This window comes from Anomaloglossus baeobatrachus, chromosome 1 (assembly GCF_048569485.1).
Source record: "Anomaloglossus baeobatrachus isolate aAnoBae1 chromosome 1, aAnoBae1.hap1, whole genome shotgun sequence".
NCBI lineage: Eukaryota > Metazoa > Chordata > Amphibia > Anura > Aromobatidae > Anomaloglossus > Anomaloglossus baeobatrachus.
In genome coordinates, this window is record NC_134353.1 from 488,554,295 (window position 1) to 488,572,511 (window position 18,217).

General features: G+C 46.6%; 1 protein-coding gene across 1 annotated transcript in view; it reads left to right on the forward strand.

Moving 5' to 3' along the window:
• Positions 1 to 16,082, forward strand: part of OIP5 (Opa interacting protein 5) — a 30,978-nt gene extending 14,896 nt beyond the window's left edge. Inside the window, exon 3 of the mRNA XM_075315502.1 lies at positions 15,318 to 16,082. Within this exon, the coding sequence (XP_075171617.1) occupies positions 15,318 to 15,820 (503 nt within the window). The 3' untranslated portion in view covers positions 15,821 to 16,082. The remainder of the gene's footprint in view (positions 1 to 15,317) is intronic.
• Positions 16,083 to 18,217: the final 2,135 nt, after the last annotated feature.

Here is an 18,217-nt window from a genome sequence, read left to right on the forward strand (position 1 = left end):
GGCAAATCCGCAGCGGAAAAATCCGCAGCATGGACACAGCATTTCCAAAATGCCATTGAAATGGCTTGGAAGTGCCGCTGCTGCAGATTTTCGGTAAATCCGCAGCGTGGGCACATAGCCTTAGAACGCAGATTCTGTTATAGATTGTGGCCTCCATTAGCCGAGCCTCTGAAGTACAAACTCTGCAGAAACCCACAAAAGTGACCCCATATTGGAAACTTCACTGCTTAAGCAATTCATCTAGGGGTGTAGTGAGTATTTTGAACCCACAGGCACCTCACAGAATTTTATAACATTGGGACGTGGAAATATAACATATTAGTGGTAAAAATGTAATTTATTGTTATTAGATGCAAATTTGTCAGTTATACAAAAAAGTTACACAGGGTTAAAAGATGAAGGAAAACAAGAAAATCCAGCTCTTCAGGTAAAGACTTCAGGTTTATTTTCACATGCAGGCAAAACAGCATGACCAGCGCTGGTCATGCTATGTGCACACATTGCTTTTTTTTCAGCGCGGAAAAAAACGCACCCTCTGGCAGAGGGGAGAATTGTAAACAATGCTTTTTGAGAAAAAGGCATCGAAAACGCATGCGTTTTTCATGCGTTTTTCATGGTGCGTTTTTTAAGACTTGTCCGTGTTAATAAAGTTGGTTGAACACAGACCTTTGGAAAAAAAAAACCTGTGATGTCATTTCCTTCTCCACATTCTGTTTGGATAAATGGGAGGGCTTGGAATGGAAGGAGCACCATTTGAATTTTGGAAAAGTTGAAATAAACTTCGCGCACCATGTCACATTAGCAGAGCCCCTTGGGTACCTATACGTCAGAAAACCCCCACAAGTGACCCCATTTTGGAATCTGCACCCCTCAAGGATTTTATTCAGGAGTATATTAAGCATTTTGAATCCACAGCTACTTCACCCAAAATGTTGCTGTAGCAACAATATTCTCACTTTTAGGCCCGTTTCACACGTCAGTGAAAAACACTGACGTTTTTCACTGGCGTGTAAAACACGCACATGTCCCTCCGTGTGCCGTGAATCACGGCACACATGGGTTGTCTAAGTGCAATCCGGGCTCCGTTCTCCGTGGCCCGTGATTGCACTTAGAGATTAACTCACCTGTGCGCGCTCCCGCTCTCCATGGTGCTGATCGCTCCCGCGGTGCAGAATCCGGCTGGCGCTGACCCCCGCAGCAGCTGCTTCCGGGTCGGCTGTGTCGCACATCATGAATATGCGCGACAATAATGAGCCGGCTCAGAAGCAGCAGGGAGAACGGGCTGCAGAGGACATCGCTGGACGCCGGGTGAGTTAAAATGATTTTTATTTTAAAAGCACGTTTTTTTCTGGCACGTGTTTCACGGACCACACCACTGCGTGGTCCGTGGAACATCAGTGATGCCAGAAAAAAATGGACATGTCTCCGTGCGGCAATCACGCACACGCAGGTACGCTGCACGGAGACACGTGCAATGACAAATCACTGACGTGTGAGCAGACCCATTCATTATAATGGGTCTGCGTATGTCAGTGATTCTGGTACATTTAAAAAAAAAGCACAAACGTCCCAGAATCACTGACGTGTGAAACAGGCCTAAGGCTATTTGGCCATGATCCAGCGACACGGCGTCTAGTACACAGTGCCAGCCTTCCTGCAGCTGCCCATGCCCACGATTTGGGTTCAGGCTGCTGTGGACTTTAGCTCTATTCTACCTGCAGAGAACACTCTCGTCTCCGCAGCATAAATTGACATGCTGAGGCTCGGGAAGCTGCGCCACAGGTCAGTTTATGCTGCGGAGAAAAGAAGCACAGTGGGCATGGGATCTCCAAAAATCCTTCCACTGTGCTTCTACTGCACAACGCAGCGTTATGGACACAGGGAAAACACTCAGCGCCCATAACGCTGCAAACCCTGATTGTGGGCACACAACCTAAAAAGCGTCAATGGATGAATGGATGTCAAATATATAGAACGTCCCACCCCCGCCTGCATATTCTAAGCTGGCACCTTTAGTACCTTTCATGTGGCACTAAAGGGTGCCTAGCTTAGTATTTATCCAATAAAAAAAAAAAAAACAATGAAAAAAATGGCGTGGGGTCCCCCCTATTTTTGATAGCCAGTCAGGGTAAAGCAGACAGCTGTAGCCTGCAAACCACCGCTGGCAACTTCATCTTGGCTGGTGATCAATTTGGAGGGCTCCCCAGGCTTTTTTTGTTTTATTTATAAATAAAGAATTAAAAAAAAAATAACATGGGGTCCCCCCAAATTAGATCACCAGCCAAGGTGAAGCTGACAGCTGGGGTCTGGTATTCTCAGGGTGGGAAGAGCCATGGTTATTGGACTCTTCCCAGCCTAAAAATAGCAGGCCGCAGCCGCCCCAGAAGTGGCACATCCATTAGATGCGCCAATCCTGGCGCTTCGCCCCAACTCATCCCGCGCCCTGGTGCGTTGGCAAACGGGGTAATAAATGGGGTTGATACCAGATGTGTAATGTCACCTGGCATCAAGCCCAGCAATTAGTGATGTCACGGCGTCTATCAGATACCAGACATAACTAATTGACAGTAAACAAAAGCAAAAAAAAATGACAAATTTTTTATTAGAAAAAACACTCCCCAAATCATTCCCTTGTTCTCCAATTTAATCAAAAAATTTGAAAAAAATGGGTCCGCAGAAATCCATATAGACGTCCCACGTCGCCTCTGGACCTTCTAGAATATGGGGGCACGTTCAGGGAACGTGTCCCCCATTTTCTAGGAGGGCAGACCCTCCATTTGAGGAGAGTGTGTGCCAAAAATCTGCACCCACTCTCCCCGGGTCACAGCTGCAGAGTGCGAGCAGCCAGCACAGCTCTCTGAACACAGTGCTGGCTGTCAGCTGCTCTGCTCATGTGACCGTCCGGAGTGCACTGTGAAGGAGGAGGGGGCCGCGGGGGATCAGCGCTGCGACCGGACAGGTAAGGGGGAATACCGGGGGTGACCTGGCAGGGCCTGGGGGGCATTTTTCTGTCGCATGTGTTATTCCACATGCGACAGAAATCATAGGAGCAGGGCGGCCGGTGCACTACTGTGCGCGCTGCCATGTTGGATTTTCGGGAGGGGGGAGGGGGGTCGGGGCGGGCACTTTGGTGACACCGGGGGCTTTCCTGGACTTTGCCAGGAAGTGAGGTCAACAGGAAACCTCTTGACCTCACGTTCTGGCGTGTCGACAAAGGCCGCGGACCGCAACAAAAAAGCAGCTCACTGCGGTGTAGCTGCGTTCTGACCCGCATCATTGATTCAATGGGGGAGAGAACGCAGCCACAACGCACAAAAGAAGTGACATGCTGCTTTTCTTTCCGCACCGATTTTTGGCATCCAAAACGCTGCGGAAAGAAACGCAGCGTGTGCACTGATTTTTCGGCTTTCTCATACACTTTGCTGGGAAAGCTGAAGGCATGCAATTTGCCACTGAAACGCTGCGGTTCTAAACGCAGCGTTTCCGCGGTAAAAAACGCAACGTGTGCACACAGCCTAAACCTGAAGTCTTTACACTTTACCTGAAGAGCTGGATTTTCTTGTTTTCCTGGATGATTTGGGTCGTGGCAGTGCCTGTCCGTGCTCAAGGGAAGACGCAAGAAGGAGTAAACACGGTGAGCTGAACATGTCTTTGTTCTACTAGTAGTGTGATATTTCCAGTGACAGATGATGGACCAGACTGGGGCTGGTTTTGTGCAGGATAAGTTAGAGGTTTTGTTGGTAACATTTTGGGGTACAGAGCATGGATTGCTTTTAGTATAAGGCTGTGATCACATTCTTGTGTTCTGCACTGAACACTTACGTCGGAGTTTCCATGTAAATGCCCCAAAAATGTAATTTGAGAAAAAAACGCTGACTGAACCACTCGCTACAATAAGGCAGATGGAGATACTTCGGACACCATTTGGCATCTGTTTTGCTTGTTTTCATCTTTTTGGGTATGTTCAGAACTGTGGTCATTCACACTTGTGTGCTAAAAAGGCACCTAAAATAATGGGACACCATGTGGTTCATAGTGCAGTATTAGTGATCAGTCTGATCGCTATGGGTTTGTGTGATTACAGCGATACTAGATTTAAGCTGACTTTACATGTCCAGTAATCGTCCATTAGAACAGATCCTGGACAGATCAATTTGGCAAAAATGTTGTGCAAACACAACTTTTTTTTTTTTTTTGTCCGTTTGATAGCGGATATTGTTATTTATATTTTTTTTTTTTTTTAACGTTGCAGTCTATGGAGAACAGATCCGTTAACGGATTGCTATTTAGTTATCCATTTTTCTTCAATTTGTAAAGGATCCGTTATAAATGGAGGATAAATATGTTAACGGATCCGTTCTACATAGACTCCAGTGTTACAAAAAATATTGATCCGTTATTTAACAGACAAAGTTCTGCTTGCACATCTTTTTTGCCAATTGATATTTGCAGGATCCGTTCTTGGACATGTGAACGCAGCCTTAGGTCTCTTTCACGCGTTAGTGATTCTGGTACGTATGTGACAGTTTTTATACGTACCAGAATTGCAGACCCATTAAAATCAATGATAATGAGCCATATTAGGGCTTGTTTTTTGTGCGATGGTTTGGCATTTTCATTTCTAATAATTTTTGTTATGTTTGACTTTCTGATCGCTATTAAATTTTTCGTGTGCCAGTATGATGGAAAAAGCAACATTTTTGTTGTTTTATTTTACATTGTTCACTATATGGAAGTAATAATGTGACAGTTTTATAGATTGGGTTGTTCTGGAGATGGTGATTAGTGATAAGTCCAACCGGGTTTAAAAAAAAAAACAAAAAAAAGCGGATATGTGGCTGCACCTTGGTTCCCATATAAGTCTATGGGGACCCTAATCAGGTGCTTACAAATGGTGGCAGAAAGGGCTAGAAGAATTAGAACAAGCGCTTCATACTTACTGGTCTCCGAAAGGCTGTACATTGGTTCCAGGTCTACTTACTCTACTTCTGGGGCCGCTCTTTACCTTCATGCACTGGTATTACAGTGTTTCTGATTGGTTACAGTCAGACGTACCTCCAGCCTGTGTCACTTCAACTAATCAGAGGCATGGTCTGCATCTAAATTGGTGTAAAAATAAATTGGCGTAGGGTTCCCCCATATTATGATTCTCAACACAGATAAAGCATACGGTTACAGGCTGCAGCCCACAGCCATGTGCTTATCTGTGTATCAAAATTAAAGGAACCGTATGCGGCTTTTTTTTCCTTTTTAAATTAAGTTTTAAAAAAACTACTTGCGGTCACACACACACCCCCAATTTTGATACACATGATAAAACCGAAAGTTGGGAGCTAGTATTCTCAGGTGGAGAGCCATGCTTATTGGGCCCCCCCAGCCTAAAATTAGCATCCTGCAGCCGCCCTGGGCGCATCCATTAAATGCAACAATCCTGGACCTCTAACCTACTCTTCAAGATTGCCTTGGTGCTGTGGCAATCCGGGTAACAAATGATTAATAACAGTCCACAACTGGCACTAAACCCTAGATTAGTAATCTGAGGCCTTTGTGAGACCCCCTCCTACCAACACTAATCTGTAAGTGAAAAGAAATAAATACAAACACCCAAAAAATCCTTTATTTGAAATAAAATACAAAAAACCACCCTCTTTAACTCCTTTATTAACTCCAAAAATACGCAGGTCTGACGTAATCCATATGCAGTCTCACGATGAAATAGAATATAAAAATAACACCCTTTTTACCCCTTTATTAACCCCAAAAATGCCCAGGTCCGACATCCACACAAGGTCTCACGACGATTCCATGGGTGCAGATTCAGTGATGACATTTTTACACCATGTTCCTGCACCAACTCTACACCTGGCAAAAAAAAATCGCATCAAACCGCATGGTGTTTTGATGCATTTTATTTGCCAGGAGGTGAAGATTCAATGCATGAATATGGTTTCCGTACCAAATCTGCATCTCTTGGGGAAAAAAAACTTGTTCTTCTGCCAGGAGATGCAGGTCTGTGAACTCTGTGACCTCAACTTAGATGAGATAACTCAGTTCAATGAGTTCAGGTTACCTGAGGTCATAGGTGGAGGGCCGTGGGAACCTGAGTGATGTCACCTCTCATCGCTGCAGCTCATTCTCTGCCTGAAGCTCACAGCGGGTGGTCATACTCTATGCCTGCGTGCTATCACTTCAGATGTAGCAGAGCTGAAATCGTCATGGGAACTTGTGTGGATTACGTCGGACCTGGGTGTTTTGTGAAAGAGGGTGGGTATTTTTTTGTATTTTGTCAAAGGATTTTTTCATTGTTTGTGTATTCAGTGGAACCTTGGTTTATGAGAACAATCCATTCTGGTAGTGTGCTTGTAAACCAAGTTACTCGTTGAGCAAAGCAAAATTTCCCATAGGAAATCATTGGAATGCTGACAATTCGTTCCACAACTTGTTCAATGTCCCATCCTGGTCCCCTATTGTGCCATGCCACACACGCACAAACACATATGCTCACCTTACCTTCCGTTCCATCGCCGGCCTCCTGTTTGTTGTAGTTCGCTGGTACAAAATGTGTATCGGGTAACCATCGCGAGCGATGCCGGACCTTCTGAACGTCAAATGCATGAGCCGCTTGCCTCTGATTGGTCAGTGCGCTGCCTTTGAGTAGTGTCTGACCGTGGACGTTTCTCCATCGTCGCGATAGTTACCAGATTCCTAGATATCCTGTACCGACGAACTACAAGAACCGGTAGGCCGGCAATGGAAGGTAAGGTGAGCATAGTGGGTGTGGACTGCAAGAGCGGGTCAGAGCGTGGTGAAAGTATTGAACCGGAAGTGCGTGCGGTGACTATTTGCTCGTACAGCAAAGCTTGCTCGTAAACGGAGTTAGACATTTACAGCACACTTTGCTCATATAGCGAAAAGCTCGCAAACGGAGTTACTCATAAACCGATGTTCCACGATCTCTTTTTGCTTACAGATTAGCAATGGGGTGGGTCTCATAGACACTCTCCCTTACTAATCTAGGGCTTAGTGGCAGCTGTGAACTGTTATTAACCCTTATTACACCGATTGCCACCACACCAGGGCACACCTTCCCAGTCTGAGAGTACCAGCCATCGACTTTATCATGTGTGTGTATCAAAATGGGAATGGGGAACGCATGCCGGTTTTTGTTCTGATTTTTTTTTTTTGTTTAAAAAAAAAAAAAAAGTGCGGTTCCTCTTATTTTGATACACAGCCAAGATAAGCACATGGCTGGGGACTGCAGCCTGTAGCCATATGCTTTATCTTTACTGGGTATCATAATATGGGGGTATCCTACGCCAATTTTTTTAATTTATTTTCAAACCAATCTAGATGCAGACAGAGCCTCTGATTGCTTGCAGTCAGACACGCTGTCACAAAGGCTGGGGTTGCTGTCTGACTGCAACAAATCGGAGCTGCCTGGAATGCCGGTGGGCTGGGAAGGCAGTGCATATGTATTAAGGTAATATGAGCGGCCTTGGAAAGAGTGTGTGCGACCCGGAAGCAGAGTTACAGCCACACAGAAATCTAAGTATAACGCACTTGCTTTTTTTTTTTTTGATTACCGAGTTGGCCTGATCATTACTTTGAGTTCCCTGAGAATTTTTTTTTTTTTCTTTTACAATCTGCCCACCACTAGTTGAGATACCAATTAGGTGCACTTTTTTTTTCTTTTTCGCTCTATTGGGAGACCCAGACAATTGGGTGTATAGGCTATGCCTCCGGAGGCAGCACAAAGTATTACACTCAAAAGTGTTAAGCCCCTCCCCTTCTGCCTATACACCCCCCGTGCTCCCACGGGCTCCTCAGTTTTTTTGCTTTGTGCGAAGGAGGCAGACATGCAAGCACAGCTCCACAGATTAGTCAGCAGCAGCTGCTGACTAGGTCGGATGGAAGAAAAGTGGGCCCATATAGGGCCCCCAGCATGCTCCCTTCTCACCCCACTTTTGTCGGCGGTGTTGTTAAGGTTGAGGTATCCATTGCGGGTACGGAGGCTGGAGCCCACATGCTGTTTTCCTTCCCCATCCCCCTTAGGGCTCTGGGTGAAGTGGGATCTTATCGGTCTCCAGGCACTGAGACCGGGCTTCATCCACAACTCCTGTGGAGCCTGATGGATAGGAGCCGATACCGTTCAGGGACATGGCCCTGCATCTTAAAGGTACTCTGTATCCCTATGGGGACCGCGCACGGCATCACCTCAGCTTTGCTGGGTGTGCTAGTGCACCGGGGACCGCGGCGCTGACCGGGTCTATATGTGCCATTACACACTCAGCGTCGCTGAGTGTGTTTATATGTAAGGGCTACCGCACTGACCGCCGTTGCCACGGGACACTGCGGCGCGGCTGGGACTTGTAGTTCGCCAGGGACTTTCACGCGACCGCGCTTTTACGGCGGCCGCGTTTATTACTACAGTCCCCGGCTTCATTGCGGCCTAGTTTCCCTTTTTTTCTCCCGCCCTCAGCCCTGACAGGCAGGGGAAGGGCGGGACGCTGCACGGAGCGAGCAGCAATGAGGGCTGGAGTATGATTTACATGCTCCACTCCCCTCACTGTGCACAGTATGAGCGCCCGTTTCGCGCTCTTTCTAGGCCACGCCCACAGCTTCCTCAGCTTGTCAGGACGCCGCAGCCATTCCTGTCAGCTCCACCGACGCTGCAGAGAGGGACATATTCATCGGAGACCCAGACACGGTCTCTGGTGGCCTCACAACCGCTTAGGCGGCTGGTAAGCAGCACATGTGGTGCTAGCCCCATGGTGCTGTATTGTATTGGTACATTATTTGTGTACTGTATATAATTTACACTGTATGAGCACAGTTCTTTCTGGCTATATACCCTATTGTGTTACTCAGGGAAAACTATAGCATGGCGCCCACAAAAGGCAGGGGTGCCAAAACACAGGCTTATTATGTTGCCTGCGCCGCATGTAAGACAGCTACCGGCAGGTTCCACTGACCCTCATTGTGTACAGTGTTCGACCCCTGTGACACTTCCTCAGCCGGATCCTCTGCTAAGAGGGGCCCAGGGGGAGCCACCTGTTGTCACTGTCCAGGTGACAGGGACTGAGTTTGCAGCCTTTAAGGATCAACTATCTGAGACTATGGCTAAGATACTAGAAGCCTTGCAGTCCAGACCGGTATCTCAGCAAAGGGACTCTGTTGAATCATTGTTCCCTGACCCCCCTCAGTTGGACCAACAATGTCCTCACGGGGTATCTCATACATCCCAGACGGAGGGTTCGGACTTAGAACCTAGCCCCAGATCGTCTAAGCGGGCCCGCTTAGAATTCCCTCGACATCATATTGTTTAGGGTCTCAGCGGGGGGATTCTCTGGTTGATGATGCGGAGACAGCTGATCAGGATTCTGATCCTGGGAGCGCTCTCAATCTTAATTCTCCAGACGGGGACGCCATAGTGAATGATCTTATTGCATCCATTCATCAGTTGCTGGATATTCTTCCCTCAGCCCCTCCGGCGGAGGAGTCAGATTCTCAGCAGGAGAAATTTCGCTTCAGGTTCCCCAAGCGTACACAGAGTACGTTTCTAGACCACTCTGATTTCAGAGAGGCAATCCAGAATCACCATGCTTGTCCGGATAAGCGTTTCTCTAAGCGCCTTAAGGATACACGTTATCCTTTTCCCCCGGAAGTGGTTAAAGGTTGGATTCAATGTCCCAAAGTGGATCCTCCAATCTCCAGACTGGCGGCTAGATCCATACTTGCAGTGGAAGATGGGGCCTCGCTTAAACATGCCACTGACAGGCAGATGGAGCTCTGGATGAAATCCATCTATGAAGCTATCGGAGCTTCTTTTGCCCCAGCATTCGCAGCCGTATGGGCGCTACAAGCTATATCAGCAGGTCAAGCGAAAATTGAAGCGGCCGCGCCACAAGTGGCTTCCATTACCTCCCAGACCTCGGCAATTGCGTCTTACGCTATGAATGCTGTCCTGGACTCTGAGCCGTACGGCAGTTGCGACCGCCAATTCGGTAGTAGTCCGCAGGGCCTTGTGGCTACGGGAGTGGAAGGCAGATTCCGCTTCCAAAAAAGCGTTTAACCGGTTTGCCAATTTCTGGCGACAGGCTCTTTGGCGAGCGCCTGGATGAAATCATCAAACAATCCAAGGGAAAGGATACATCCTTACCCCAGCCCAAGCAGAACCTCTCCCAACAGAGGAGAGGGCAGTCGAGGTTTCGGTCCTTTCGGGGCGCGGGCAGGTCCCAATTCTCCTCGTCCAAAAGGTCTCAGAAAGAACAAAGGAACTCTGATGCATGGCGGTCTAAGTCACGTCCTAAAAAGGCCATTGGGAGCACCGCTAACAAAGCGGCTGCCTCATGACTTTCTACCTCCTCTAGTAGCATCCTTGGTCGGTGGAAGGCTCTCCCGCTTTTGCGACACCTGGCTGCCACAAATAAAAGACCGCTGGGTGAGAGACATTCTCTCTCACGGTTACAAGATAAGTTCATCTCTCGTCCCCCGACTCGATTCTTCCGGTCCTCTCCGCCTCCCGAGCGAGCCGAGGCTCTTCGGCAGGCGCTGGGCACCCTGAAGGCAGAAGGAGTGGTGGTCCCTGTTCCTCTTCAGCAACAGGGCCACGGTTTTTACTCCAACTTGTTTGTGGTCCCAAAGAAGGACGGGTCCTTCCGTCCTGTCCTGGACCTGAAACTTCTCAACAAACACGTAAAAACCAGGCGGTTCCGGATGGAATCCCTCCGTTCCGTCATCGCCTCAATGTCCCAGGGAGATTTCCTTGCATCGATCGATATCAAAGATGCTTATCTCCACGTTCCGATTGCCCCAGAGCACCAACGCTTCTTGCGCTTCGCCATGGAAAACGAACACCTGCAGTTCGTGGCACTACCATTCGGCTTGGCAACAGCCCCACGGGTTTTCACCAAGGTTATGGCTACTGTAGTAGCGGTCCTCCATTCTCAGGGTCATTCTGTGATCCCGTACTTGGACGATCTGTTGATCAAGGCACCCTCTCAAGAGGCATGCCAACACAGCCTCGACGTTACCCTGGAGACTCTCCAGAGTTTCGGGTGGATCATCAATTTTCCAAAGTCAAATCTGACACCGGCCCAATCGCTGACGTACCTTGGCATGGAGTTTCATACCCTCTCAGCGATAGTGAAGCTTCCGCTGATCAAACAGCAGTCACTACAGAAAGGGGTACAGTCTCTCCTTCAAGGCCAGTCACACCCCTTGAGGCGCCTCATGCACTTCTTGGGGAAGATGGTGGCAGCAATGGAAGCAGTCCCTTTCGCGCAGTTTCACCTGCGTCCCCTTCAATGGGACATCCTACGCAAATGGGACAGGAAGCCGACGTCCCTCGACAGGACCGTCTCCCTCTCTCAGGCGACCAAAGCCTCCCTTCGGTGGTGGCTTCTTCCCACTTCATTATCGAAGGGGAAATCCTTCCTTCCCCCATCCTGGGAAGTAGTCACGACAGACGCGAGTCTGTCAGGATGGGGAGCGGTTTTTTCTCCACCACAGGACTCAGGGTACGTGGACCCGGCAAGAGTCCTCGCTTCAGATCAATGTTCTGGAAATTCGGGCAGTGTATCTTGCCCTGAAAGCGTTCCAGCAGTGGCTGGCAGGCAAGCAGATCCGAATTCAGTCGGACAATTCCACAGCGGTGGCATACATCAATCACCAAGGCGGCACACGCAGTCGTCAAGCCTTTCAGGAAGTCCGGCGGATCTTGATGTGGGTGGAAGCCACGTCCTCCACCATATCCGCAGTTCACATCCCAGGCGTGGAAAACTGGGAAGCAGATTATCTCAGTCGCCAGGGCATGGACGCAGGGGAATGGTCCCTTCACCCGGACGTGTTTCAGGAGATCTTTTGCCGCTGGGGGGTGCCGGACGTCGACCTCATGGCGTCCCGGCACAACAACAAGGTACCAATGTTCATGGCACGGTCTCAAGACCCCAGAGCTCTGGCGGCAGACGCCTTAGTTCAGGATTGGTCACAGTTTCAGCTCCCGTATGTGTTTCCTCCGCTGGCACTGTTGCCCAGAGTGTTACGCAAGATCAGGGCCGACTGCCGCCGCGCCATCCTCGTCGCTCCAGACTGGCCGAGGAGGTCGTGGTACCCGGATCTGTGGCATCTCACGGTCGGCCAACCGTGGGCACTACCAGACCGAACAGACTTGCTGTCTCAAGGGCCGTTTTTCCATCTGAATTCTGCGGCCCTCAACCTGACTGCGTGGCCATTGAGTCCTGGATCCTAGCGTCTTCAGGATTATCTCAGGATGTCATTGCCACTATGAGACAGGCTAGGAAACCAACGTCCGCCAAGATCTATCACAGGACGTGGAAAATTTTTCTGTCATGGTGCTCTGCTCAGGGTTTTTCTCCCTGGCCATTTGCATTACCTACTTTTCTGTCCTTCCTTCAATCTGGACTGGAAAAGGGTTTGTCGCTTGGCTCCCTTAAGGGACAAGTTTCTGCGCTCTCGGTGTTTTTCCAGAAGCGCCTAGCTAGACTTCCACAGGTACGCACGTTCCTGCAGGGAGTTTGTCACATCGTTCCACCTTACAAGCGGGCGTTAGAACCCTGGGATCTGAACAGGGTGCTGATGGTTCTTCAGAAACCACCATTCGAGCGAATGAGAGATATCTCTCTCTCACGCCTTTCGCAGAAGGTGGTCTTCCTAGTAGCAGTCACCTCTCTTCGGAGAGTGTCTGAGCTAGCAGCGTTGTCATGCAAAGCTCCTTTTCTGGTGTTTCACCAGGACAAGGTAGTTCTACGTCCGGTTCCGGAATTTCTCCCTAAGGTTGTATCCCCCTTTCATCTCAATCAGGATATCTCCTTACCTTCTTTTTATCCTCATCCAGTTCACCAATGTGAAAAGGATTTGCACTTGTTAGATCTGGTGAGAGCACTCAGATTCTACATTTCTCGTACGGCGCCCCTGCGCCGCTCGGATGCACTCTTTGTCCTTGTCGCTGGCCAGCGTAAAGGGTCACAGGCTTCCAAATCAACCCTTGCTCGGTGGATCAAAGAGCCAATTATCGAAGCTTACCGTTCGGCTGGGCTTCCGGTTCCCTCAGGGCTGAAGGCCCATTCTACCAGAGCCGTGGGCGCGTCCTGGGCTTTGAGGCACCAGGCTACGGCTCAGCAGGTGTGTCAGGCGGCTACCTGGTCGAGCCTGCACACTTTCACGAAACACTATCAGGTGCATACCTATGCTGCGGCGGATGCCAGCCTAGGTAGACGAGTCCTTCAGGCGGCGGTTGCCCACCTGTAGGAAAGGGCCGTTTTACGGCTCTCTTACGAGGTATTATTTTACCCACCCAGGGACTGCTTTTGGACGTCCCAATTGTCTGGGTCTCCCAATAGAGCGAAAAAGAAGAACGGAATTTTGTTTACTTACCGTAAATTCCTTTTCTTCTAGCTCTAATTGGGAGACCCAGCACCCGCCCCTGTTTTTTTGTGTACACATGTTGTTCATGTTGAATGGTTTCAGTTCTCCGATGTTCCTTCGGATTGAAGTTACTTTAAACCAGTTTGTAATTATATTTCCTCCTTCTTGCTTTTGCACCAAAACTGAGGAGCCCGTGGGAGCACAGGGGGTGTATAGGCAGAAGGGGAGGGGCTTAACACTTTTGAGTGTAATACTTTGTGCTGCCTCCGGAGGCATAGCCTATACACCCAATTGTCTGGGTCTCCCAATTAGAGCTAGAAGAAAAGGAATTTACGGTAAGTAAACAAAATTCCGTTCTTTTTTCTTCTTCCCCATTTAGTCCTACTGTGGGACATGAATATTTTTTTACTCTGCTCACTGTTCTCTTGTGCTGCTGTAACTCATGTATAGCAGCACTGACCTGTGAGGGTCTAATTGTCATGGCTATTAAGACCCAGCATATAGATGACCTCAGGAAACTATGGCGGTGTTCAGCACCCGTGATTGCGATTGTGGGGGCCCATTCCTGCAAATGAGGTCTTTTAATCCCTTTTCACCACTTAGCGGTATTTAATGGGTTAATCTGCCCTGATTGGTTCCAAAACTGGTCCGGACCAATGCCCACAAGTGATGGCTGTCTTATACAGCTGTCAGCTGTGGGGCAGTACTATTCACTTATTCCCGATTGCCGTTTTAAAACGGCAATGAGTTTATAAGGCCCCTTAACAACTATTGTTTATATTATTTGCGGTCATTAAGGGGTTAAACGTGCACTTTATTTTTAGAATAAAAAATCCCAAATTGCTGGGGTTTTTTCTGTTTTTCTTTCTATACATTCTCATAAAACTTATGTATCACAATGTTACTAATAAAAGCTATGGATTGTCACGCAGAAAATAAGTCCTCACTCAACTCCATTGACAGAAAAATGTAAAACTTGTGACCTTTTAGAATTTGACTACACTAAAAAATAATAAAAAAAATCCAAACTAAGTGTATTGTCCAAAAGCAATAAAATGAAAGTAAAACTAGATCTTTTGATATCCTCTTCATTTTGCCACAGTTAAGACCTTTTTTATGTGCAGCTTGGTGAATGGCATAAAATCAAAAACATAAAAAACAGAGAATGCAGAATTACTGCGGGGAGAGGTTCTGTTTTTTTTTTTTCTCTAAGTCACAACAAATATTAAGCAGAAGATTTACAGTACATTACATGGGTGCCACTAATAATATGAAACTCATCCTGCAAAATCTATGTAGACAAAAAAAAATATCCCTCCCCTTGAATGCAAAAGCAAACATTAAATGGGTCTGGTAATTAAGGCCTAAGACACACGGCTGAAAATCGGAGCGAGTGGCATGCGATAAAATATAGCATTCCACTCGGACCAATATTACTCTGTGCCAGCACCCATGAGCAATTTATTTTCTCAGCCCTAATTGGACCAGGAAAACCGTTGCAGCATGCTGCGGGTACAATGTGATCCTGCTTTCTCTCGCACCCATTCAAGTTTATAAGGCGAGAGAAACATCGCACTGCACTCGCATTACACCAGTGTACTGCAAGTGCAGAGTGAGAATGACAATAGCCGGCAACGGAGGAGAGAGGAAGAGAAATCCCTCCCCTCCTCAGCTCTGGCCCTCCCCTCAGTGCTAGCCCGCCCTCCACACTTGTGGTCTGATCGCACGATCGGACTTCAGTGGCAATGACACTCTGCTCCCAGTGTGCTGCTAGCGTGAGCCGAGTGTCATGCGAAGATCGCAGTAGACCCTGTGTGGCCCCAGCCTAACAGGTTAAAAATAGATTTGATAGTGAAGGGGAATAAAGGGAAAATTCAATTGAGTAATTCTAACTAATTGTTGTTTTGTTGTTTTGTTTTTTTTCCTTTTAGGCCAGGAGGAACCATCAGTGTTTATGGTTGATGCCTCATCTGTTTTCATGTGCAAAATTTGCAATGCGATTTTGGCAGAAGGACGTTCTGCATGTGAATACAATAAAGAGTTGAACGTGATAGCCTGCCTAAAGGCTACTAAAACTGTAATTGTGGACAATGAAGTGAAGAACAATGTAAATGAAGGAATAAAAGTCTGCGTTTTTTCCTTTCTGAAGTGCAAAATATGCGTAGCTGCATTAGGCATGTTTCTGTACTCTACCGCTGCAGAATTCGCACACTTAAGAGATATGTTTTGCTTCTTTGCAAACTCCATTGTATGCTATTCCATGAAGACTAAACAAATGATTGAGGGAAACAAAATCGATGTTAATGTTTCGCAATGTACGACACAACTCAGAGAACTGAAGCGGGAGCTTTTCGCCACAGAACAACGTATACGGCACCTGGTTACAAGAGTAACAAATGAAAATTGTGCAGATCAGAGCTGCAATGAAGGCTAAGTTTGCTAGCTAACAAAAAAAATCTGTTTTTGAAAAGACTTTATATATAAACTCGTTGTTCTTTTACCTTCAAAAAATGTTTTGTTAACATTCACCAGTGGATCAAACTATCTGTATTAGCAAGGTGCTGGACTGTACAAGGTTTAGAAGCATGAGCTTGTTGGCTCTGTATGGTATTATGTTTGCAACAGTTCTGGCCATTTGGCATAACTTTTGTAGGTTGTACTATCATTAGACTGAAAATAAACATTTTAACCCCTTAGTGATGATGCCAATTTTGTCCTTAATTCCTAGGCCAAATTTTACAATTCTGACCAGTGTTACTTTATAAGGTTATAACTCTGGAACGCTTCAACGGATGCCGGTGATTCTAAGATTTGGTTTTTTTTTGTGACATATTATACTTCATGTTTGGGGTAAATTTAGGATATTTTTTTATATTCATTTGTGAAAAAAAAACAGAATTTTATTGAAACTTTTGCAATTTTCTAACTTTTATTTTATGCCCTTTTAAACCAGAATAATGTCACATAAAGTAGTTAAGTCAAATTTCCCACGTCTACTTTACATCACAATTTTTGAAACTTAATTTGTTTGTTAGAAGGGTTCAAAGTTCATCAGCAATTTCTCATTTTTCCAACACAATTTACAAAACCATTTTTTTAGGAACCACATCACATTGGAAGTGACTTTGAGAGGCCGAGGTGACAGAAAATACCCAAACGTGACACTATTCTAAAAACTACACCCCTGCTCAAAACCACATCAAAGATGTGTATTAATCCTTTAGGTGCTCCACAGGAATAAATTCAAATTGGAATGAAAAAATGTTATTTAGCCTCAATTTAGTCACTTTTACAAGCGATGGCATGACCAAATGGACTCCAAAATGTGTTGCCCAGTTTCTTCTGAGCCCGCTGATACCTACCACACATGTGGTCACAAACCTCTTTTTGGACAAATAGGAGGTCCCGGAACAGAAGGAGCAATGTTTGATGTTTGGAACACAAATCTGGCTGAAATAGATTGCGTGGTACCATGTTGCATTTTCCGGGTGCCAAGGAACCAACAAGGTACCCCATTTTGGAAACTAGACCCCTCAAGGATTTTATCCAGGAGTATATTGAGCATTTTAAACCTACAGGTACTTCACAGTGTTTGATAAAATGTTCACTATGATGACCTAATGTTATTTTTTTCACATGTTTCAAATGTTGCTTTAATTACAAATGTCTTACTTTTTCAAAGGCAACATCGAAAAGTGGACTCCACAGTTTGTTACCCAATTTATGAGTGCAGCGTTATCACACGCGGTCAGCAACCTCTGGACAAAGTGGGAGGCTCGGCACGGAAGAAGCAATATTTGAATTTCGGAAAACAATTTTGACTGAAATAGAGTGCGGGCACCATGTTGCATTAGCAGGGCCTTGCATTCCTAAACAACAGAAACCTTCATAAATTACCTCATTTTGGAAACTAAAGCATTCAATGATTTTATCCAGGGGTATAGTGAGCATTTTGAACCCACAAAGTACTTCACAGAATTTAATAACTTTAGGTCGTCATATTGAAAATTCCCCCCCCCCCCAAAATGCTGCTGTAGCACCAAGTTTCTCACTTTTAGGGTACACTCACATTACATCCACACTAATGTTAATCGGGCAGAGCACAGCTGTATTTCCTGTCCAAAATCGGCATGCGGGGCAAATCGCGGTGTACCTTGCCAATACAAGTCAATAGGTGCGAGAAAACTGCACGGCAAATGCAATGCGTTAACATGTTTTACATACTCTAAAAAGCTAGGATTGCTAGATAGATGAATAAATAGGATAGATGATAGGTAATGGAGGGCAGTAAGGGGTATACACCCCCTGCATATTCTAAGCTTGCACCTTTTATTCCTTTTCATGTGGCACTGAAAGGTGTTTAGCCATGTATTTAACAAAAAAGAAATAAAATGAAGAAAAGATGTGGGGTACCCCTATATAGCCAGCCGGGGCAAAGCAGACAGCTTCAGCTGGCAGCTTTACCTTGGCTGGAAATGCAAAACAGGTCACTCCATGCTGTTTTTTCAAAATGCTTTATTTATAAATCATTAAAAAAAAAAAAAAAGTAGGGTTCCCCCTAATTGCATTACAACCCAAGGTGAAGCAAACAGCTGCGGCCTGGTATTCTCAGGGTGGGAAGGGCCATGGTTATTTGGCCCTTCGCAGCCTACAGCTGGCGACGCCATTAGAAGTGACAATGCTGGCTCTTCGCAACAGCTCTTCCTGTTGCCATGTTGGTTTTGCTGGGGGGTTTTTTCCCCTCATTGAAAGCCGTGGGAGTGCAAAACCTCAGCTGCGGTTTTTTGTTTTTGTTGTTTTTTTTGCTGCTTTTGTGGCAAATTAAACTAAC